The sequence below is a fragment of the Doryrhamphus excisus genome, linkage group LG3 (genome assembly GCF_037039965.1).
Source record: "Doryrhamphus excisus strain RoL-2023G ecotype Guam linkage group LG3, RoL_Dexc_Guam_v1.1, whole genome shotgun sequence".
In the NCBI taxonomy this organism is placed as follows: Eukaryota; Metazoa; Chordata; class Actinopteri; order Syngnathiformes; family Syngnathidae; genus Doryrhamphus; species Doryrhamphus excisus.
In genome coordinates, this window is record NC_136359.1 from 8,913,398 (window position 1) to 8,937,694 (window position 24,297).

General features: G+C 40.1%; 2 protein-coding genes and 1 long non-coding RNA gene across 6 annotated transcripts in view; 2 read left to right on the forward strand and 1 right to left on the reverse strand.

The window, feature by feature from the left end:
• The first annotated feature begins 1,136 nt into the window (after positions 1–1,136).
• LOC144898272 (uncharacterized) lies at positions 1,137–14,842 on the forward strand. The gene is made up of 4 exons (XR_013627180.1): positions 1,137–1,617; positions 9,540–9,679; positions 9,762–9,858; positions 14,561–14,842. It is a non-coding gene; the product is annotated as an uncharacterized LOC144898272 (long non-coding RNA).
• hsd17b3 (hydroxysteroid (17-beta) dehydrogenase 3) lies at positions 9,229–16,339 on the reverse strand. Of its 3 annotated transcripts, XM_058070609.2 has the most exons (11): positions 16,037–16,339; positions 12,451–12,497; positions 11,152–11,227; positions 10,962–11,069; positions 10,777–10,844; positions 10,633–10,677; positions 10,507–10,541; positions 10,160–10,241; positions 9,723–9,788; positions 9,499–9,648; positions 9,229–9,422 (listed from the first exon to the last, which is right to left on the reverse strand). In XM_058070609.2, exons 1-11 carry the CDS (start codon positions 16,188–16,190, stop codon positions 9,297–9,299), a joined length of 957 nt encoding a protein of 318 aa, XP_057926592.2. In that variant the 5' UTR covers positions 16,191–16,339; the 3' UTR covers positions 9,229–9,296. The 3 variants fall into 3 exon arrangements, with proteins under 3 accessions (XP_057926592.2, XP_057926590.2, XP_078645725.1); XM_058070607.2 differs by having other exon boundaries at positions 10,633–10,844; XM_078789599.1 differs by lacking the exon at positions 16,037–16,339 and having other exon boundaries at positions 10,633–10,844; positions 11,152–11,297; positions 12,451–12,500.
• A 1,286-nt stretch (positions 16,340–17,625) lies between these two features.
• The window catches only part of ipo11 (importin 11), a 96,345-nt gene continuing 89,673 nt past the window's right edge, over positions 17,626–24,297 (forward strand). For both annotated transcript variants that reach the window (XM_058069566.2, XM_058069569.2), the window contains exons 1-4: positions 17,626–17,779; positions 21,261–21,410; positions 22,005–22,105; positions 23,779–23,851. In XM_058069566.2, the coding sequence (XP_057925549.2) occupies positions 21,273–21,410; positions 22,005–22,105; positions 23,779–23,851 (312 nt within the window). In that variant the 5' untranslated portion in view covers positions 17,626–17,779; positions 21,261–21,272. The remainder of the gene's footprint in view (positions 17,780–21,260; positions 21,411–22,004; positions 22,106–23,778; positions 23,852–24,297) is intronic.

Genomic DNA, 24,297 nt, shown 5'->3' on the forward strand with positions numbered 1-24,297 from the left:
GCCAGAGCGAGGTGAGCAGATTTCCAGTTTGTTTTGCAAAAATGAGAAAGCTTGAGATAGCTATAAATAAACAAGAGCGGAGGTGCGTGCCTCAACAGGACACATGGAATATCTTTCGTGTGCATGGGTGGTAAGATCTTTGCAACACACGCGTGCACACATCCGCCACACCTGTTTACATCGCAGCCAGAGGAAGAAAAGGCCCTTTCACGCTCTCCAACACCTCAACCTTTTCCCTCTTTTCTCTTCCACCCACAACTCTTGATTTTTTAGATCCCTATCGCTCTTTTTGCAGCCAGAGCTTGATAGAAGAGAGATAGCTCGACTAAGTGACTGACACTAGCATATGGAGTATGCAAGCCCACACTGGCTTGTCTCCTGCTACAGGCAACTGCAGTACAGTAGAACCTCTAAGGGCCAATACTGATTAAACTCTGATTTGTTGGGATTTTGAAACACTTTTCCCCAAAGAAAATAATGGAAATTGAAATATTTGTTTCTATTTTCCGAGGTCAGACTGTCACCGCCGTAAAATCCTTCTTAACTGGACAAGCAATGTTTTAAGTAACGGTCATGCATGTGTGTAAAGCAGTGGCTCTTTGGTAGCTGTGCCTTAACCCACTTAATCCATATCTTAAATTACACAAACCATCAATAATGTGCAAAAACACAATTGTCTGAACCTAAACGAGCAATTAACATCCGTTATTGTTCCTACAAGAGTTGTCAGGCTCTGTACACTATAACATCACCTGAAGCAGTTCAGGATAATAACATGGGAAGAACATCCATCCATTCGTTTTCTATACCGCTTACACTCTTCAGGCGAGAGGTGGGGTACACCCTGGACTGGTCGCCAGCCAGTCACAGGGCACATATAGACAAACAACCATTCACACTCACATTCATACCTATGGACAATTTGGAGTCGCCAATTAACCTAGCATGTTTTTGGAATGTGGGAGGAAACCGGAGTACCTGGAGAAAACCCACGCATGCACGGGGAGAACATGCAAACTCCACACTGAATTGCCCAAACGGAGATTCGAACACAGATCTTTTCGATCTCCTGACTGTGTGGCCAACATGCTGGCTAACGTGCTAACCACTCGGTCATTGTGTGGCTGGCAAAAAATGTAAAACAATGAAATAAATAACAAAAATTACTCACCCGAGATGTCAATATCTCCTCCTCTGTCAGCCAATCAGAGGATGGATAAATGCTGATGTCACTGTGGTGAGTCAAGTCTGAAATCTGATTGATTGAAGAAACAGCCTCATTGCAAATAGTGTTTAAGGGCCATGGGCTAGCACTCCGGATTTTGAAGGCCCTGGGCAGATTACATTGACTAGGCAACACATAGGAGCTGAAATCATACCAGAAGCAGAGACATGCAAAATGAAAATAAAAGACTGTTGATACAATTTTGATGTCAGTGCTTCTGCTGTTTAGGTGGAGGTGCAGTAGCCATCTTGAATGATGTGGGAAACTGCTTCCATTGTAACCGTGTTTCATTGCATTCCTTGCAGGAGGATCCCCACAGCTGCAAAGCTTCATTTCAAGGAACTGTGTTTTTCTGCGCCTAGTTCCTCCGCCATTAGTGTGACAAGGGAAAGGTGAGACGTCTGTTTACATTTCCTGCCAAAATAAGCTGGGTGTCGGTGAGTGTGTCATAAAAGTGGATACTTGCAGCCTTGTGTGGTGGGTTTATTTGCAGAAGTCAAGAAGAGGTGACAACCAGTTTGATTTGTTAAATAGCTATGAATGACTGTTGGCCCTCATTGACCTGTCGTACAACGAACCATGCCACTCAGATTGTCAACATCCAGACTCAGAAATACTTGTGAAATGCGTACATAACTAAGTGATGAAGCACATCCTAAGTACACTGTCAGGCATAGGGGTTGACACAGTGTGTCACTGTGAACCAAATATGGCTAATTATTGGATTCCACACTACCATTTTCAGTGTAGTAGTATCTTTTGAAGTTATACAACCACTTAGCCAGCAAACAACAACATTATGAGCGTTCATTTTGTTATTTACAAGCTGTGGAGAGCTCATAATACATAAACCTCAACTTTCATTAGCACACTTTGTAGCGTTGACTTCACATTCCTGCATACTGTGTGTTTACCCTGGCAACTTTTAACTGCAATTTAGCTCAATTCCTTTCCCTTCCGTTCCCCTCATTGTGCCCCATCATAAAAGAGATATTTCCCACATGCACAAGTACGTTCGCTCATTCTCATTTTGAAAGGAAGCCAGCTGCTAACTAAACCTTTTGGAATAAGTACATTCATGCTAGTCAAAGATCCTATATATGGAAGAGACTTGTTTTTGTTGTTTTTCTGGATTGACCAAAAAAATGTTAGAGATCTTTGTTAAGTGTGGGGAAAAAAATGGTCGTCAAAGATGGCCTACATGACAGGAACATTGTTGTTTTCAAGGATAAACTAAGATATGGTAAACTTTATCACCCTTTGATATATCGAACTACTGCAAAAATGCTAATCAAAGATCCTTAATATGACAGGAACACTTGTTTTAAGGACCTACAATAAAATGCTTGTCAAAGATCCTTTGTATAACAGTATCACTGTTGTTTTTAAGGACCTACTGCAAAAAGGCTACTCAAAGATTCTCTATATGACAGAAATGCTGTTATTTTAAAGGGGAGCTACAGCAAAAACACTCGTCAAAGATCCTCTACATGGCAGGAATGCCTTCAAAGATCCTCTATATGACAGGAACACTTGTCTTTTAAGGACCTACAGTATAATGCCCTTTGTATGACAGGAGTACTGCTCTTTTTAAGGACATACTACATAAATGCTAGTCATAGATTGTTGTTTTCAAGGATATAGTAAGATATGGTAAACTTTATCCCCCTTTAATATATCAAACTACTGCAAAAATGCTAATCAATGATCCTTAATATGACAGGAACACTACAGTAAAATGCTTGTCAAAGATCCTTTGTATAACAGTAGTACTGTTGTTTTTAAGGACATACTGCTAAATTAACAGTCAGAGATGCTGTTTTTGAGGTTCTTTTTCAAAATGCTAGTTAAAGAGCATTTTTTTAGGGGAGAAACATTTTTGTTATTAAGAATCCACCACAAGATGGTTATCAAAGATCCTGTATATGACAGGCATGTTCTGTTGTCTGAGGATACTGCAAAAGTATTGATCAAAAATCCTTTATATAACAGGAACATTGTTATTAAGGAAGGACTGCAAAAATCAAATTTACATGACAGAATTGAGCTACTAATTGCAGTTGACAGAATGCTTGACATTTTGGAGGTCAGATCCAGGATGACAATGTTTAGTTGTCCTCTGTGACCCAGCAGAAGAGCCAGTAGGATGGAGGGAGGTCCGGTGTTTGCCTCCTTCCAGAAGAAAATGCAGTGTTTTTTCACAGAGGTAAATATTGAGCAAGCAGAAATAAATGTACGGAAGAAAGGATGGATTTTCCTAAACTGCCGGCCTCTCTGTAGCCCTGCCAAGTGTCCGTGCGTCACTTGATCCATTGTTTAGCGAACAGCGATCTCGGTAAACAAGTGGCTGCCTCTGTGCTCCAGCTGCAGCCCCTCCACTGTTTATGTTTGCCGGGGCCGTTCGCCTTGAAGTGGGCCTAGACAAGCAAAGCTGAGCCATATGTGAACGCATGGCCTGATGGAGAAGTCGTTTGGCTTTTTCTTTAACGTCTCTCCCCGCTCTCTTTACCTTTTCATTCTTAGCTTCTACGACCTTCCTGTCCTCTGTCCCTTGCTGAGAGTGCAGGCCGTGTCTGACGATGTACAGTTGGAATTATCTTCTTAGGTTTAAAGACCTCCATCCTTGAACAGAATTAGTCTAATTTCCCCTTTTCACGCACAAACAATCATTAGCCTGTCTATCTCCGAATGCAGCATTATGAGTGATAGCCCCCTAATTATTCTATGTCACGTAAATACTAATCAGCAAGTTGGAATAGTCAAATAATCACAAACCTTATTTGCACAAATGGCAACCTGCACTTTCAGAGAGGCCATGCTTAGATTGGGCGTGTGTTGTCCTTTGCTTACCTTTTCACAGAAGACGTACACACAGAAAAATATATATACAGTGCATCCGGAAAGTATTCGCAGCGCTTCACTTTTTCTACATTTTGTCATGTTACAGCCTCATTCCAAACTGTATTAAATTAATCTCTTACCTCAAAATTCTACACAAAATACTCCATTATGACAATGTGAAAAAAGTTTTTTTTTTTACATGTTTTGAATTTATTAAAAATATAAAACAAAAAAATCCCATTTACATAAGTATTCACAGCCTTTGCCATGAAGCTCAAAATTGAGCTCAGGTGCATCTTTTTTCCACTGATCATCCTTGAGATCTTTCTACAGCTTAATTGGAGTCCACCTGCAGTAAATTCAGTTGATTGGACATGATTTGGAAATATAATAACTGTCTATATAAGGTCCCACAGTTGACTGTGCATGTCAGAGCACAAACACCAAGCATGAAGTCAAAAGAACTGTCTGTAGACCTGCGAGACAGGATTGTCTTGAGGCACAAATCTGGGGAAGGATAAGGAAAAATTTCTGCTGCTTTGAAGGTCCCAATGAGCACAGTGGCCTCCATTATTTGTAAATGGAAGACGTTTGGAACCACCAGGCTGGCCGGCCTTCTAAACTGAAGAAGGGAACGGAAGAAGGGCCTTAGTCAGGGAGGTGACCAAGGCCCCGATGGTCACTCTGTCAGAGCTCCAGCGTTCCTCTGTGGAGAGAGGAGAGCCTTCCAGAAGGACAACCATCTCTGCAGCAATCCACCAATCAGGCCTGTATGGTAGAGTGGCCAGACGAAAGCCATCAGACCAGAGAATTTTGTTTCTCATGGTCTGAGAGTCATTCAGGTGCTTTTTGGAAAATTCCAGATGGGCTGCCATGTTCCTTTTACTAAGGAGTGGCTTTCGTCTGGCCACTCTACCATACAGGCCTGATTGGTCTTCCATTTACGAATAATGGAGGCCACTGTGCTCATTGGCCTTCATGGCAAAGGCTGTGAATACTTATGTAAATGTATTTTTTTGTTTTCTATTTTTAATAAATTCAAAACATGCCAAAAAAACCTTTTTTCACATTGTCATAATGGAGTATTTTGTGTAGAATTTTGAGGTAAGAGATTAATTTAATTTTAATTAATTAATAATTAATAATTTAATTAATACTTTTTTCGGATGCACTGTAATGTTTACTAAATTACACTCTCCTGCACTCTGTGTGTATGATAGCGGCCCCACCTCTACCCACGGAGACAAAGACACTGTATTACTGACCGAAAGGGCTCACTCTGTTCATGCCGTTGTTCTCAGGAACAAGTGTGCCAAGATACTGAAACTAATGCAGAGTGAATTCTCTTTTTGCCTGTTTTGAGGCAGGCTTGTCTCAGTTTTGCCAGAAAACATCTCCATGATGGGCTGCACGAGTGGTTAGCACGCAGGCCTCACGGATAGGAGACCCGAGTTCAATCCCACCCTCGGCCATCTCTGTGTGGAGTTTGCATGTTCTCCCCGTGCATGCGTGGGTTTTCTCCGGGTACTCCGGTTTCCTCCCACATTCCAAAAACATGCTAGGTTAATTGGCGACTCCAAATTGTCCATAGGTATGAATGTGAGTGTGAATGGTTGTTTGACGACCAGTCCAGGGTGTACCCCACTCTCGCCCGAAGACAGCTGGGATAGGTTCCAGCACCCCCTGCAATGCTCGTGAGAATAAGCGGTGGAAAATTAATGAATGAATTAACACCTCCATGATCCGCAAGACGTTTGCAGAAATACTTTGTGGTCTGATGAAACAGAAGTTCATCTTTTTGGAAGGTGTGTATCTCTTTAAATCTGCTGTAAAAGTAAAGCCACTTTTCAGAAAAAGAAGATCATACCCACAGTAAAATACAGTGGTGGTAGTGTGACGGTCTGTGGTTGCTCTGCTGCTTCAGGCCCTGGACTTAATGACTTTATGTGCATGCTTGTCTGTTTTCCCCGTCTCATAAGAGGCACAGTTCACTCCGCATTGATTTCAGCACTTTGGTGCGCTTGTTCCTTAGAACAACGGCATGCATGTGTAGAGACTGTATGACTGACCAAAAGGGCTCACTCCGTTCATGCCATTGTTTCATGACACACCGACTCTACTATATGAGGAAATACAATATTTTATATAGTATAATATTCAATGCAATATACAGTCTTGGGGTAAAATGCATCAAAATTGAAAAGCTTGTTTTGATGCTTGTAGTGATTGTGATTTAAATGAATAAAATATTGTATGTATTGGGTGTCTTTAGAGGACTGTAGAGGACTTGGGTGTCTTTAGAGTGTCATGACTCACATTCACATTCATAGCTATCTTTTCATTACCTTTTCATTACAGAGTGTGGTTAAAGGAGGATTGTGTCAATAACGGTAAGGTGAATGAGTTCCTGGCTTTAAAAAAAGGTTGCTCAGTGGTCCTGACCTTGTCTCCTGGGTGGGCTTCTGCTGCTATTGCTGCCGCGATGGTGTCTGTGTGCTTGTGTTGGATCATCTCTGGACCATTGTGTTTACTGAGACAACAAGCAAGGCACGTCCAGGGTGGGGTGAGGCGTCCTCCCCCCACTTGGACAAGCTAACACATGCATGCTCCATCACTCGTGTCCTCAGACCTGACCACCCACAGTCCCTGTGGTCGTCCCCCTTGACACCAAAACAACCAATTCCCACTTCTCGCCCCTTTTGTTTGTTGCATTTGTGCTAAATTGTCCCCCTGTTCAAGGTTCAGTGAGTCGAGAAAAGCCCTCCCTTATCGTCAAACACGGCAACTGCTCTTATTATGATCAAAGTCATATTCAGAGTGATGAGAGCAGGCTTTGAAACGTAGAAAATTTAAAGTCGCTGCAGCACCAGACCTGCACCTGAGGCAAGGAAAGTCCCCTTGTTCTTGTATCAGTGCAGTTAACAACTTTTGATTACAGCCCCACATCACATAAAACACAAGTGTAATAAGTGGAGCACACCTGGAAATTCCCACAAGTGGGGAAAGTGTCACATTTAGGGGTGTCATATAGGACATATACTGAAAAAGGACAGGATGCAAGGACCACTTCCATCTTTTGTCAACCAACATTTGTAGATCTATATGTTATACAGTGGTGTGAAAAAGTGTTTGCCCTCTTCCTGATTTCTGTTTTTTTCTTACACTTAAACGTTTAAAATCATTCATTTGTGACAACACAAATTTTAATTATAAGTTTTATTATCAAAGGGGATAAAACATCCAAACCCACATGGTCCTTTGTGAAAAAGTGATTTCCCCCTAAACCTAATAAGTGTTTGGGCCACCCTGAGCAGAAACAACTGCAATCAAGCATTTGCAATAACTTGCAATGAGTGGAGGACAACAACAGTAGTCCGTGTTAATAATGATGATTGTGTTGTTGTAATGGCTTTTCAGGCGATGGCGTCAGACACACCTAATGGCCTATATGAATTTCCCAATTACATTCCCAATTAGAATGCTTCATATGCTTGAGAAGTCTTAATTAAGACCAAGAAGAAGTAGAAACCTGACAAGGGAGTCATTTTAAAGTTGAGGTGCACTCAACACTTTTGCAGTGTTCAATCACTCGCACTCACAAAACATTCATGTCAGTGATAACAGTTGTGTGTGTATTTTACTACAGTTCTTATCAGAGCCATTCAATAATACCATAATATTCCTGTCAGGAATATTGACCGGGATTGGGTCAACCATTCCTTGGTTTTTGGTTTGTTTTTTTTTCTCCAATATTTTCTCCAATATTCATGATATTGGATATCAGTCAAGAAAAACAATCCAAGATTAATTTTATCCTCACTCCACACCGTTACCTGTAATCGCCACGTCACCTACAACTAATAATTTCAAAATGTACATAGGATAGAAGATGGGTGTAAAGAAAGGTTTGGGGAACATGTCATTTATTACATATTGTATGTATGCAGATACAGTATATTTGATCCTATAATGGTCCACTCATTTAAACAATGATATATGAGTTTCTAAAGTAATGTGGGGCATGTACTTATTTACACTGAACACTCTATAACAGTGTTAATAATGCCACATAGTCCATGAAAACAAACAAATAAAAATAATTAAAGGTATCCATCAACAATCAGCCAAGACCTAGACTTTAGCGCCCTCTGGTGGCCTTCAGAATAGATCATGCTGTACAATCTGTCTATACAATGACGTTGTAATGCATGCAACATCAACCCCCGACCAAACAAGCTTTTACTGTTTATTTGGCTATACAACATGCAACAGCAGTAAACAAATAACACTCCCTTTTCCAGTAGTTTACTCTCAAAACTTTGAATGAACTAGTTGTTGCAAGATTCTCTACCTTTATTTATAGGAGACAGTCTGTTGCTGCCTGACATGATATAGGCCTATAGCAGAAAAATAGAATTTAACCAAAAATAAATGTTAAAATCTGAACTAAAATCGGAATTTTGCGAGAATAATGTTGAAATGTTATGAGGAAAAATAACACCATTTTGGTAGCATGAAGTTGAAATATTAAAGAAATAATACATTATTAAAAAAAGTTGTTGTATATATGTTCATATATATATATTATTTAATAAAATATATATTATAATAAATACTATAATGTTATATGTATTAAATGATATAAATTAAATAATATAAAAAACAAAACAACAAATGTCATTTTGGGAAAATTTGGTAGCAGAAAAAGTCCAAATATTACGGAAAATTTACAAGAAGAAAGCTGAAATTGTTGGAAAATTGAAACAGCAGAAATAACTGGAATTTTATGAGAATACAATGTTCTAATGAGCAAGAAGTTGCAAATTTACCAACAAAAAAAACATTTAGTACCACAGAGTTTAAATATTAAAGAAAAAATATGTTGTTTATAAAAAGACGTCATATTGTCAAGAGTCAAACAAAACCAAATGAAGTTTTAATTTATGGACAATTAGTTTTGGGGGAAAAGTGTGAATTCAAAATATTGTGCGAACAAAGTCATAAAATCACAAAAAGAAAATTTATGGACATTATTGAAGGAGACATTTGTAAAATTAAAATAAAAAACAGCAAAAATTGGGAAAAAATAGCCAAAGTTGATGCTTATAATATTTTTTCCACTATATCACAAAGCTCAGATGCATTTTTTTCTTGATATATATATATATATATAACTTGGCATATTGGTGTTGTACTGGAAAAAGATGCTCGATAAAGCTTGGACATGTGATTAAGCTGCACTTAAAGCTGCCATAGATCTCTTCTGTGCTAGTTTCCTCGCCACAAACTCCTGCAGGCCGTTTAGCACAGCCTCTGCGTAGACAATCTTTAGTGGGGTAGACTGGAGTAGCCAGCCCTGTGTGCAACAAGGACATTGAACATCAGCCTCCATGCTCAACTCATGGAACTAACTCGATGGCCGTGAGCCTTACCAGGAACGTGTGACTGATGCTGCCGTATGTTCTGTCTCCAGCTCTGAGGTACTGCAGGGAGCTCTTCACAAAGTCACGTGGGGACAAAGTGACCACGTTTGTTGACTGGTAACCATTCATTCGAGTGGAGACCCCGAAGGGGGCGACTGCCTGAGAAAGCCACAAGAAGAAGCAAGATGGGGTAATAGTTACACATTGGCTCTACATTTTGTTAGTTTTAGTACCTGTATTATAATCCCGTTTTTTTTGTATTCCGCCTGAAGACCTTGAGAAAATCTCTCCACGAATATCTGCAAGAGGGCGACACACACATCAGAGAGGCCACAGAGTGAATGGAGTACAGGAACCTCCAAAGCCACTGTAAGAAAATCTTACCACTTAGATCATCTCATCATCACCAAATGGCACTTCTTATGAAGGGTGGGTGTCCCAGCCTGATATTCATATCCAATATTGATCCAATATCAGTAAAATAGAAGCAATACAATATGAGCCATCCAATTAAATTCATATTTGTTTTACGCAGCTCAAAGGTACTTCAGTTGTACTAGACAGTGGTTAGCTTTTATTTACATTTGCTTCAAACATTAGATCGTGTCGGACTTTGGAGGCTCCCCTGTACTGTGATTTGTCAGAAGAGAAAACAATGCTCTTTGCTCACCTTGGATGCAGCGTACAGTGAGTACATAGGGAAGGGAATGGAGGCGATTCCGGAGGAAACGTTTACGATCACCCCTCTTCCCCTGCACAACATAATAACACCATAAAAACATATACATACAAGCAAAAAAACAAGCTCATTGCCCTTTAGGTTAGATACACCAGTATAATATCTGCTACCCATATGTGAGCTTCCAAGCAAGCATGTTCTTAGACACAGTTGGAAAAAGTTGGAAGTTTTAATTAGATCTTCCAAAAAAAGTCATGGTGCATTGTAACCAGATTTAAATATGGCCACTGTAGTTGCACAATACGTTTCATTCAATGAAGAAAACATGGACAGGAAACCTGTTTTCCATGCCTGGAAGGATTGTTTTGCACATCTGTTAAACAAGAAAAAAAAACAACAATTTGAATTTTTAGAGATTTGTAAGATATATATGTACCGTAAGTGCCAGAGCATATGTACAGTACCTTAACCATCGTTTTCACATTGCAGTTTATCACTCTTGTAATTGCCTGAAAGATACAAAGGGATTGCTCAGTTTGAAAATTGTACAGCCTGTATACATTATTCAGAAAGTTATGCATCTGGGACATATCTGGGACACCGCTGACCTGATCCAAATCTGCGTTTTCGAGGAATCTGCAGGGGACTACACTGGGCAGTATGCCTACATTATTAACTGGCAGACAACAGCAAGACCCCCAAGGTCAGTAGTTTGTTTGGGGGAACAGTATTGTTTTTCGTTCAAACAAGACATAATTGTCGCATTGTGTGGAAGACTGCAAAAATGGTGCACCTAATACTCCGATGTTGAGGTCCTTCAGCTGCTCCTCAATGTCGCTGAAGATATTGTCCATAGTGAAGTCTGTCACCAGCACTTTAACCTCACGACCTGTAGTGTTACCTATGCATGAATAACAAACAACTTAATTAATACACACGATGGTGTAACAGTAGCAGATACACACTTATTAGAATAGTCTTACCTATTTCCTTTGCCAGCTCTTCCAGAGTCGCTTTGGTTCGACTCATGATGACCACATTCATCCCTTGTTCAGCCAACTGATGACATGGTGGACCAGTGGAAAGTACAGATGGGGTTGATAATCAAGTCATCTGTCACGGTTAGGTACTGCAATGGAGGCGCTAGCGTTTGATACATTCCAGCTTCTTCCGACTCAGCCCTGACCGCTAATTGTCGATACACGAGACCACATGCGCGTGCACGAGCCATGAGTGACAGCCATTCGTGCCAATCATTATTCACTCGTCATTAAGAGATAAAAAGTTGAAATGATGAGATAAAAAGTCATAATTATGAGATTAAAAGTTGAACTGATGATATAAAAAGTCATAATTATGAAATAGTAAGTCTTTATTTTGATGCAAGAAAGTCATAAGTGAGATAAAAACTTATGAAATAAAAAGTCAAAAATCTCAGATGAGAAAGTTGTCATTTATGAGATTAATGATGAGATAAGAAGTAATAATCATGGCATTAAAAGTCAAAATTACGAGATAAAAAAATCATTATTATGAGATAAGAAAGTAATAATTACGACAGAAAAACTGGAAATCATAAGAGAAGAAGTCAAAACTATGAGAAGTCAAAATGATGAGATGAGAAAGTCATCATTATGAGATTGATGACGAGACAAAAAGTAATAATTATGACATTAAAAGTCAAAATGATTAAATAAAAAGTCATAATCATGAGCTAAAAAGTCAAAATTACAAGATAAAAAGTCATTATTATGAGATAAGAAAGTCATAATTGTGACAGAAAATTGGAAATCAGGGGAAAAAAGTCAAAATTATGAGAAATCAAAATTATGAGACGAGAAAGTCATGAGATTAATGACAAGATAAAAAGTAACAAATATGGCATTAAAAGTCAAAATGACAAAATAAAAAGTCAAAATTACGAGATAAAGTCATTATTATGAGATACAAAAGTCATAATAATGACAGAAAAACTGGAAATTATTGGAGAAAAATTCAAAATTAAGAGAAGTAATACTTATAAGTAAGTAATACTAAATACTTAGAAGTAATACTTATAAGTAATATTTAATAATAATAATAATACTAAAAAAATAATAATACTGGACGGTTGGACACACAGTGTATTAGTAACATGACAGGACCCGTGTTGTATTCTAACTGGAGAATGCAAACAAATTTTCGACATTAACCAAAAAACACGCTAAGCGCCGTTCCACTCAGCTCACAAAACCAGCAAAGCTAACAAATCTAATGAATGAAAGATTTACAGCAAAACTTACCGCCAAGGCGTATTCTCTTCCTATTCCCTCTGATGCACCAGTCACCACTGAAACCAGAACACTTCCCATTAGTTGTCTGCATTTCCAGCAGTTTCCATTCTGACCATCGGGGGCATCAAACATTATCTCATCACACCAGCAGTGTTTACTCACTCATCTTGTTCCGACCAGCTGTACTTACAGCATGTTCCTCGGCTCTGATAAAGAACATGTAGAAAACAGACAGGAACTACTTGTGTCTGAGTGCCCACTACCCTCTCATCTCCTCAGCACACTCCCGCCCCCTCCAAAAAGCCAGATAACAGTCATGTTTCCTCATTTGGCCCAAGCAAAAAGAGAGGGTCACACTGGAAAGTGAAGCGTTACGGCTGTGAATCAGATTGGGTGTACTGGAGATTCTGTCTTTATTAAGATAATAATGCTCGTTGGGTAACAATTGAAAGAAAAATATGCTCAACAATGTGCTTGTAGTTTGCAGTACATCATAAGACACAGATTGTTACATTCAATAATTACTCTCTGCCCATAATCTTTTACTGTTTGCTACTTCAGTAGCAGTGACATTCTAGCTCATATGAACTCGTTTTCTGGTGTGATAATGCACAGAAATGGAATAAATCTGTTCATGTTTCACATAAGGATTGTGAATGATGAGCAAAAAAAAAAAAGTGCAGTTCCCTGTTCAAGTCTAAAACTGCAAAATCATCCAGTGTTAGCCCAAGAGGAGCTACCTCACCCCCCCCCCCTTCTTGACCCGCTATTCATTTAGTCAAACTGTACCTATAATGGCCATTTTTCGGCCCTTTGTATTGTATTGTGGACTCCTACAGAGCAGCTACACACAATAACCCGCATAGAAAACTCATATTCCAGCTGTATTTCCTTGGATTTCCAAAACAGTCCGCCTCAGAGCATGCCCACTCTGCTGTGGTCACAATCACTAGCACTCCCGTAAAGTGCCGTAATTCCGGACGACTGCTGAACCCCACTTGTAATTTTGTGGCTATGGGAGTTGATATTAAATGAATAAAGCCTGTGGAGGGCTAATTAAAAAGTAGTTAGGAGACATTAGTGCACCATTCCCCGTGAGAGCGGGTAGCTTCTCCTGGCCAACGCTGTGGTTCTCTCCCCTCCGTGGACTCACAGCGGCGTATTATCGTCCGACATTAATGCACCTTTCCTGGCGAGAGCGCAGTGATGAGTGAGGGAAGGACTGGAAGTGACGTTGGGGATTCGGAGTTGAGTTTAAGCTTGCCCGCAACAGTTGCCCATGCTTTTAGTAGGGATAAGCATGCCTGTTGTGAGATAAGTCAAACCTGCAATAAAAGCCTGGCGATCAAATCTGGTGCTCATATGTCCCACCAAACATTACAGTAATATTACTGACACCGAGTAACCAGTGTAGACTATACTGTATATATAATCATTAACATCTATGAATGTGTCTTCTGAAAGGCTTTCAGTTAATTTAGCCAATTGATTGAAAATGCTTTATGTAAGCAACTAATCAATAGTTATTGGCTGAAAACCAGACACAGTGAAACCAAGGCCTAGTGGTTAGCATGTTAGGCTTTCTTTGGGTACTCCGGCTTCCACGAAAACACTCATGTTCGCTTAAATGGAGACATTAGATTGCCCATCGGTTTGAATGTGTGTGAAGGATTTGTTCGACTGGTGATCAGTCCACAGAGTACCCCGCCTCTTAATCCTAAAAGTCGGTTGATATTGGCTCCAGCTCACTTGCGACCCTAATGAGGACATGTAGCATAGAAAATAGATGGATGGTTGAAAACCAACATTTATTTATCTTACATACTTTAATGAAGCTGAAGAACAATGGCTAACCGTTTGTGGATGTGGGTTACATGTGTTTGACAAGCTATCTGCAACCCACTAGTTGCCAATCACTGGTCCAGAACATCTCACTGGCAAAGTGTAAACTCTGATCTTGGTGAGATCATGAAAAACGTCAACATTTCCCCATGAGAAATTAGGTACTCAGGCAATTGTCCAGCTGAGAACATGTTGTTCCCCTCTCTCTGAAGTGAAGTTTGGAAAAAAGAAAAATGACTGCTTCAGCCTGGCTTTTTCTGTTTTTCCTGTTGTTCAGTGACTGCGGGAGAGTGAAGTATCTCTTTTGGTGGCGCCAAAGTAAATGTTTGAGTCAACAAGAGCGCTCGGGGACTCCAAGAGGAATGTTTTTGTGTTAAGACCGGACTGGATGGGGACACCAGTGCTGAATCAACTGTGGCGTTCACAGTCGTTTGACAAGTGGTTCCAAAACACATTTGTCTCGAAATTACAAAATAAAAAGTCAGAATCATGAGATACAAGCTACACGTGTGTTGCCTTCTTCACATGGCACTGAGCACGTGCAGAGTAATTTGTTTGCAAGCTAAGATGCTAACAAATTTTCCTATACAAATACAGTGGAACCTTGGTTAGCATCATTAATTTGTTCCATAAAGCCAAAAATGTAAACACAAACAGGTTTTTCTAGTTTTACAATTATACTTTTACATGCATAATACAATTTGAAATGCATATAAATGGTGAATGAAAGGAATAAATGAACATTTTAAGATTAATTTTACCTTCTTTGAAGACGTGATTCTTGAAACAGGATGGTGGCGGTGATTGGTATCAATGCCACATCGTGTCTTTGGCAACAGGCACATATTCAATGTATGTAACATCTGTTTTGGTTAATCAGACCTTTTGGAACAGATCCATTTAGAATTATTTTATGCATGTAAAACCATAATTCTAAAACTATCCAAAAAAACATGCTTTGTATAAATATTTTTGTGTGTCAACCGCTGAAGACATCATAGACGGGTGATGCAACTTTTGGTGATTGTTCTGCAAGCTAATAGGATGCTAACGAGGAAGGACATTTTATAATTACGATACCAATAATTATCAGCACGATATCAGTGACATCGGTTGATATCGGTATCATATGTTTTTCCCGATCATGAAAAACGATGTTTAAAAAAATGTTGTATACAACACATGTTCATTCCACCAGAGGAGTTATGTCATGTTACACGTTTTGGTATCCGTATCTGTATATCCGTATATCAGCATATTGGTTTTTGGCCAAAAAGCCAATATCGGACATCCCTAGTAATGATAGATATAAAATAAAATAAAATTAAGCATATCAATACACTGGAGTAAAATTTGGACAGAAACACACTTCATATTGTTGAGTTTGGCATAATCTATGTTATTATTGTAGTTTATTGTAGTATATTTGTCCAGATCCATCAAGTCTTTGACATTAAGTACTTTGGCTTCCTCCTATCCTTCATTGAACCTGATGTAGATTTTGCAATTGGTGCTCCAAGCACCTTGAAAGTTAACCCTTTCGATGCTCAGTAAGATGAGCATTTGTTGACATCAAGCATTAAGAAATTTACTTTGAACTCCAAACTGTGCAACTTTTAGGGTGTTTGTACCGTACTAAGTATGCTCTTTGTTTTCAGAAATGTATGCAGTTATCCTGATGGCGTCTAATCTGTTCCAATGATGTTCAGAGTCACAAAAGTAAAGAAAGATATACAGTACACAGCAAGCTTACCTGCCCACTCTCCCATGGATGAAAAGAAAGACTTTGGCAGCGGGAACCACATTTTGGAATAAAGCATCCTGGTGACAAGCAGCAGCTTCACTCCATAATAAACAGCAACCGCACCACCAAAGCTGGTGAAAAACAATTCCAGTAAACTCTTCATGCTCGTCCAGTGTATCCTGTGAATGTGCTCTGAGAAAACGTTGATCAGCGCTTGACCCCAAAACAAACATAAACAGAAACTAGTGATGGGCCTGCCAGAGGACACTCCCCGTCGAAGAGCAACACACTCACACACTCTCTCTCTGTCCGGCACTGAGCTGCACACCAGTGAACATGTCAAATTGCAGTATAGTGAGAGCCCAGCCTTTGTTTTCAGGTGTGTGACTCGCTGGAACTTGTCTTTTAGCAGAGAGGTGCAACTTGAAAAACTGCTTTTAGTGACACACATGTCATGTAGTACAAAGTCTGCTTCTCATGTGTCATTCACAACGTGTCATGAACCATCAGTATAGTCACCTGCTAGTAATGTTTAACTGTTATGTAACTTAATAGGGTAAACATAATACGAAACAGTTTTTAGTGAAGATACAAGCCAGGCACACACTGCTACAAATGGCAACATTGGCAGATAGATGATTTTACTTTACTTTAATTTAACTGGATGACATTACATTATGTAGTAGTAATCATCATAATAATAGTAATAGTATGGTATGAATAATCTTGGGTTACTCAATGTAACCCCTGGTTACCCCTGAGTGAGGTCTTTCACTATGGGATATCCCCACTGAAGCCTTAATGACACATCGGTCAGTGACAGGTCGAGCTGAATCAAATTTGAAACACCTTACTCTGTTATCAAAGAGCCAAGGTCACGTTGAGTGACCCAAAGTTCTTTTTCTAACTTCGCTCGGTGTTTCACTACGGGCGATACTGAATGGTCATACCCCGGATTGCAGCATACAAGCTAAGCACTACACAGTCCAATTTGCGAAGATCACACATGTGGAAACACTGCATCTGCCACGGAAGATTCAGATCTAGATATCATGCACAGAAACCTCCCTGAACATGGCCCATGGTGCACTTGCCGATGTCAAGACAGTTAATTGCTCCTTTAGGGTGTGGCCCATGACACAAACAGCTGATCCCCTACTCTAAATTCTGCTGTTCTTGTAACATACACATGCATGCACAACGAGTTAAGCCCGCACTCCTCTGTTGTTGCAAATGGAGGTGGATGAGACGCCATATTGGTTGGAATTCCTAAAAGATGAGCCCATCACCTTAGGGACAAAAGCTGGATCGGGCTGCAAACAGACCCTCATAAGCAAGCTGCAGACAGGCAGGGCTGATAGAGAAGGTTGGCTTTACCATTTGTGTATGTGCAAGTTTGTTATGAAAAATAAAACTGAAGATTAAGTTGATTGAATATGATTCATCCAGTACAAGGTGATATGCTGTATAGATTTTACATGTACAGAATAAATGACATGTTTTTATATTTATAATTGTATTTATTAAATACAAAAATACCTTTTCAATCTACATGTACAGTACCCGCAACATATAAGTAGTAGTAGGCGATGCATTACTGCGACGTCATCAACATGCGCCACCTTGTGTTGCTGGCGCCATTCTGACAAGCGTGTGTTTCCCATCTTCCCTGAGTACCACTAAACACAGCTTTACTTTGCTTCTGTCACGGGCCAGTAGTCTGCTTTTCTTCACCTCCAGCCCTTCTTTGAGGTGAGTCCTGTTGTATTTTATCCCCCCTGTGAAGCGTTTGTCCATTAATCAGCGGAAAGGCAAAATACGCAGCTAAATGTCGGACCCTTGTCTGGGATTGAGTAAGTTTAGCCTGTTTGCTTACTTGCTAGCCTTAAAGTTAGCACGGTTGTTAGTCACCTATTTTTTTGAATTTGTTTTCGTGATGAGTGACACTGAAAGATGCAGACGCCTTCTAAATAAGATCACCGTCATGTGTAAATCATTACATGGTTGCTTGTGAGCCGGTTAGCGTTGCATCAGTGTCAGTCGCACCTCGCACAACTATTTTGCATTTATACGTGTTTGCGTACGGGCGTCAAATGTTCACAAACGCGCTTTGGATGATTACTGAATGAAACGAAATACTACAATCATTGTAATGCCGGTCGCCTCTTTTTCGTTACACTACAAAAACGCTTTTGCTATGTGTTGCTTGCTAACTTTTGACAGCTAGCTAGCACCATGGCTGTACTTCATCATTATTGTCTGCAGCAATTGTAAGAGACATGCGGTGGTGCAAGCAACATAGTTTTTGCAGTAATAACAGGTGGACGTCAAGTCATTTGTATTTCTTTTCTGTAGTGTCAATTCACAACAGGTAATAAATATCTCAAGGCCCATGGAGCAGGTCTAGAACTACAGTCAGCATTTGAAAGAAAACCAACTGACCCCTAAACAAGCAAACACTTTGCAACGGTAGCAAGGAAAAACTCCTTCCAGGGAAGAAACTCTAAACAGAACCCAGACTCTGCGGAACAACTATCTGTCTCGACCGGCTGAAGTCAAGGTGCAGAGGCAGAGTAGTTGAACAATGTGTGTAGTAGTGTGTGTAATAGTTAACATAAAGGCAGGTCTCTCCTGCTACATAAAGTGTGTATGTGAAGTGTGTTAATTAGCGACCAGTCCAGGCTGTATCCCGCCTCTCACCCGTCAGCTGGGATAGGCTCCAGCATGCCCCCGCAACCCTAATGAGGATAAGCGGCATAGAAAGTGGATGGATGGACCCATGTCTGATAATCGACATGCTGTGCATTTTAAAAGTACGGTAATCTCACGTTTATCGCGGTTGATTGGTTCCAGAATTTGGTTCCGCAATTTCCGCAAAGTAGAATTCTTGTTTATAAATGATTTTCATAGTTATGGCATATAAAACCTGTTAACGATCTTCTGTTTTTTTTACTTTATTAAAGTCACCTAGACATAAAATAACAACACCTTTATAGTCACCTTTACATTCATATTACCCAATATGGTATATGTACATAAACGAAGAAAACAAGGCATTTTTTATCTTGTAAGGTAGCGGAAGCAACAACAGACAGGAAGTGATGTTGGGAATTGGGAGTTGAGTTTTAACTTGTTGTGGGCTATGGCCACATCAATTACCGATGTCATGCTGATGATGATGATGATTATTGTTGTGAGATCATTTAAACCTGAAATAAACGGTGGTTGGTCAAGTCTGATTCTTCAGTGGAGGTCTCACTGAACAATTACTGACATCTAGTGGCCAATGTAGAATACTGCATTCACAGGTTGTGGTCTTAATGGCTTCTACTGTATGTGTATTTTCGTGCATTTAGCCATTTTAAGCTTGAAAATGCTTAATTTTGATGAAAAATATGTAAAATTTGCTTACATACAATAAAATACAAATTTATTTAACTAATAATACGCCGTATTCAACCATGAAACAGCAATAAATAATTGTTGGAACAACTGCGATGAAATGCGATGTTGCAAGGAACCGTCTTCCGCGAAGCTAATATGCAAAAAAATAACGTAGGAAATATCTAATCTATACTTATTTTCTACTACTTTTCAGCATGCACTTTGTGTGTATGTTGGCTACCCCGCCTACTCCCACCTAGACAAAGAGACTGTATGACTGGGAAAAGGGCTCCTTCCATTCATGCCGCTGTTCTATGGAGCAAACACACCAAGGTGCTGAAACCAATGCAGAGTTGTTTGGAGTCAAGGGAAGAGAAACACACGCATGACAATATATTAAGGCCAGCATGATAATCAGAGTTAATTTTAATGTATTGTGTGATTCATTCATTAATTTATTATCCTCCCAGCTGTAGTGGCCACATTTTCTGAATCGAGATCTTGTGACCCTACTTGCTACAATTTTTTGACATAAGTTTCCTCAGTACAACTTTTTTTATGGTGACTCCTCATATTACCGCTTTTATCAACTTTGTGTCACACTTTAAAGTTGGACAAGTTTATTTTTTGCCACCTCATGAAAAGCCTGTTGGTACACAACATCAAACACCTCAGCATCACAGCAGCACAGCTCTGCTTATTTACAAAAGGATAATAAAATAATCTGTTTACATGCTGACAGCCTTTCTGCTTCTATCCGCATACTCAACACATTCGTAAGTCTCCTTGTCATCCTTGTAACCAGACAGTCTATATGAGAACATGATGTGACACAATCCCAGAGATGACATGCATACACACACGCGGAGCTATTACACTGGACTTTGTCTACTCTTGTTCTTTGTCATGTTTTTGATCCCATAGGTAATTCTGATCATGTGAAAAATCCAGGCGTCATTCCCCTTTTATTCACTGAAATACTCTAAACTTCACCCATCCACTGGGGGATTAATGCACTACTGTGTCATATGACAACTGTTGATGCTAAATGTGTCTGAACCTTCAGCAAGAACCCATCACGCCTCTTGAAATTCTACCACTGGCCAGCAGATGGCAGTAGTCACACATCCACTTGCAGAGGCTGTGCCAAATGTACAAATATATTGGGACACTTTGCTGTTTTGTGTTTTAGAAAGTGAAAGTATGCAGTTGGTCCCTTCCGTCAGATGTTGGAGTGTGTCTCTGGAAATTAGTATATTTGTGTGTGAGATTAGAAGTCACCGATGTTAGACCTGAGAGGGCTTATGATGGGGTTTGTCCTGAAAAGAAACGGGGACCTCCACACTGTTATGAGTCCAAATGTTGTTGGTAAGGTTAAAAACAACAATTGATCAATTGTAGACTGATTTCTTTATTGGTTAATAGTAGTTCTTAATATCTCAATCGCAATACTTAGGTCCCTGCAGTCTGGCAATATGCATTAATATTAAATGTGTTGAATTAACTACCTGTCAACAGTTCCTGACGACAGATTCCGTGCAATTAGTCAGCGGAATAAAGCACTTTCTCCCCTTATCATTAGTTATGTTCAAAGGTTTACACGCGCAAACATGTCCTTCACAATTAGCGGCTAAAAACATCCCGTCTTTGAAGGAGGAGTCTTGAAAATGAACAAAGAGGGAACAACTTGATGCTTTTTAAGACCAGTGACGTTTCATTTGACCCTTGGGGCTTGAACAGTATGGAAAGGCTTGCTCAGCAGGGTACTTGAATCAAACATCTTGTTTCACTAAACAGTTCTTAAAACGCTTATGATGTTTGTGGCTTGCTGTCTTGTGTTTCCCTCCAGGTATATCCAGCTATGGATATGGACTGTGCCAGTTCGGTGGTGCTGCAAGCCTTAACCCAAGCCACCAGTCAGGACACAGCTGTGCTCAAGCCTGCCGAGGAGCAGCTGAAGCAGTGGGAGACGCAGCCTGGCTTCTACTCAGTCCTCCTGGTGGGCAACATATTTAAGAATTTCCCTCTGGTCCAGTGTCTTTGTCTCATGAGTCATTGTCATTGAAGTGGTGTAATAACTCATATTGTACTGAGCAGCCAGACCGCTTCGGAGTAAATTCCTTTTTGGATTACCATCACACTTACTACAGGGTATGATGCCCAGTTTTGGCTGTGGCCATTTGTGGAGAACCTGCAGCTTTTGTGTGGCAGGAACCGTGAGACACTTGACAACAATAATTTTGCTTACGTTGGTCTCGGTAAGCAATGCTTTACACGTATTCTGATGAGGTATAGGTCGAATATATGCGACCTGACCGTTCATAGTGCAGTTGCAACGCATAGGTAGCTGCATTGCAATTGGGGGAAAAAAATATCACAATTGTGCTGTTCACACTGACGTGAATAACTCAGATACATGTCATATATGAGCAAAATAATCGGATTTCACTTGGATGTTCCAGTGTACACTTTCCATTGTATACAGCCGATGCTCTGATTTGGGCGAAACAGCATTCTTTTTGCTAAAAAAAAAAAGATACTGAGATCAATTCAGCCCCGAGCTGATGAAATTCATGGCCTCCTTTTCCCCCAGAACATCTTCAATAACCACATGCTGGATGTGAACGTCAGGTGGCTGGCTGTGCTGTACTTCAAAAATGGCATTGACCGATATTGGAGGAGAGTTGCCCCCCAGTAAGTACAGGCTCAACTACCTGCTGGCTCCCTCATGCTGTCAGTCTCACTGTGTTGTCTTCTGTTCTTTCTTCTCCAGCATGTTTTATTTCTCCCTTGCTGTTGGCCTGACTGCGCACGGCCTTTATTTCACTTTCTTTATTGCCATTGCGCTCACATTTGTTTTGGTGTTCCATTTTCCTATTATGGGTCCCCTATGTGCTAACCCTTAACAGTCAGAGCTTACTGTATGTCCTCTCGTTGCCTTCCATCCTGATTATTTATTCACCCCCACGCAGTTTTTTGAGATCTTGTATCTTGTGTCTTTTTAATGTGCGCTGATGTATGTGGCCTTTGAGCTTTCACTGGGAGCTTTGTGTCTTAGGCTACTTTATAAGCTGACTTTAGTTGGATTTGAATGGAACATTGGACGATAAATCCACAGGACAGCAGCTGGCCCGAGGTCCTGAGCTCTGCCTCAGCACTCTTTGTGTGACCACTTTTTGTCTTGCTGTTTTGTTGTTCTGGAAAGCTTTTCTCCTCTGCCTTTTACCAAGTTTGCTTTGCACTTGCCAGTAGTTTACTCAAGTCGGTTTCATTTTTTAGAGTGCTGTGTAAGGGCTCCCACCCACCCCAACGCCACAAGTAATTTGATTACCTTTGGGCTCATTGCCATGAATTGAAGAGTGTTGCGATGCCTGATAGAGCAGGATAAATGTGGTGTCACAGTAGAACGTGTAGGCCACATTATACAGCTGTTGTACTCTGGTAATAACTGTAATTTGTAATGTAATGTGCTGTAACAGATTAATGGAACCCCAGGAAAATGCACGGTGCCTGTTGAAATGTGACAAAAAAACTAGGATCGCCTTTTTGTGATGCAGTGGAATGTATTTTGGAGGGGAGTTGGCTATGTTTCAAAACAATTTATCCCTTAGGATTAAAAGAAAATGATTTACTGAGTAGGGGTTTAATGATATGAAGATTTCACATCACTAGTATTAAATTATCACAGTTATTATTATCAAAATATTGTTGCGCAAAATGTTTAAAAAGTACTGATACACACATGGATGTCTTCTACCACACAGAAATAATGTTCAGACAAACCATGCATTCAACTGCAAGATTACTTGCCTTACATTGATCAAAACTTGTGGCTGGTGGTCACAGAGATGGCTAATCATATTAGCATTTCATGCAGATACATCGAATGTCTACAATTCTTTTTCTCTCAGAATCCTTTGCAAATCCTAAATACAGTATGTCCAGACATAAGACCACTGTTTGCAGGGGTGCTGCCATGTTTTTACCAGCCACACATTTCAAACTGTGGTCCTGTGCTGCTTCTGCTGTAGGAAAGTGGGGTTATCAATCACGTCTTTATGATCATTTTAATAATGATGATGTAATTATGATAATGATATTACTAACTGTTGAGAGTTTTATCGCAGATGAAAATGACACAGATAAAAATAAGGCTCCCATCATACGAGCCTCATATTCAGCATGCGCGAGTGTGACAGGCTTCCTGTCGCCACAAGAGGCTCAGCACCGCTAAGCGCTGCTACCTTGCAGCAAGTCGCTGCGGGGATTAAAATCTTCGCACTTTCTTTATGCAAAGTGTTTGCGTCCTCATGCCAATCCACCGCCTTGCTTTCACCGCCTTTTTTTTCTCTCTGCCTCATTCGCAGTGCTTTATCAGAGGAGGAGAAGACGACGTTACGTGCCGGGCTCATCACAAACTTCAACGAGCCTGTCAATCAGGTTAGTGGTGCTGCTCCACTTTCCCGAAATTACACCTGCCTTTGATGGTGGACTCTATGAAAGAACCTAGCTGGGAACCAAATGGTGATTACATGCGGTGCGAATGATGTAGCATTATGTAGAACACTGATTGCCATCCATTGACATCAACTTGAGCTGTGCACAAGTAGGTAGTGAGCAATTTTATTCAAATTATCTTTTGGAGTTAGAAATGCACTAGTATAGGAAAGGATCGGTGCAAAGGCTGTCGCCAAAGTTTCTCAAGTATGTTGTTTTTAATGATTATAATAGATAGAGTATGTATTTCCCTCTCCCAATAAAGCTTTGCTCAATACTGGCATGAACAAAGCCTCAGTGCCGTATCGCAGGTGAAATGATACGATACAATACAATGAGTTAGGATTGCGAGGAGCTCTTTGAGGGGCAGAATACACAATCAGCCATCG

Excerpts from the sequence above, each read along its gene's own strand:
- hsd17b3 (XM_058070607.2), bottom strand. The coding sequence starts at position 16,190 with ATGAAGAGTTTACTGGAATTGTTTTTCACCAGCTTTGGTGGTGCGGTT. Across the intron at positions 9,649-9,722 it reads AAAACGGGATTATAATACAG|GCAGTCGCCCCCTTCGGGGT; the intron begins GTACTAAAACTA and ends TGGCTTTCTCAG. Across the intron at positions 9,423-9,498 it reads GCATCAGTCACACGTTCCTG|GGCTGGCTACTCCAGTCTAC; the intron begins GTAAGGCTCACG and ends TGTTGCACACAG.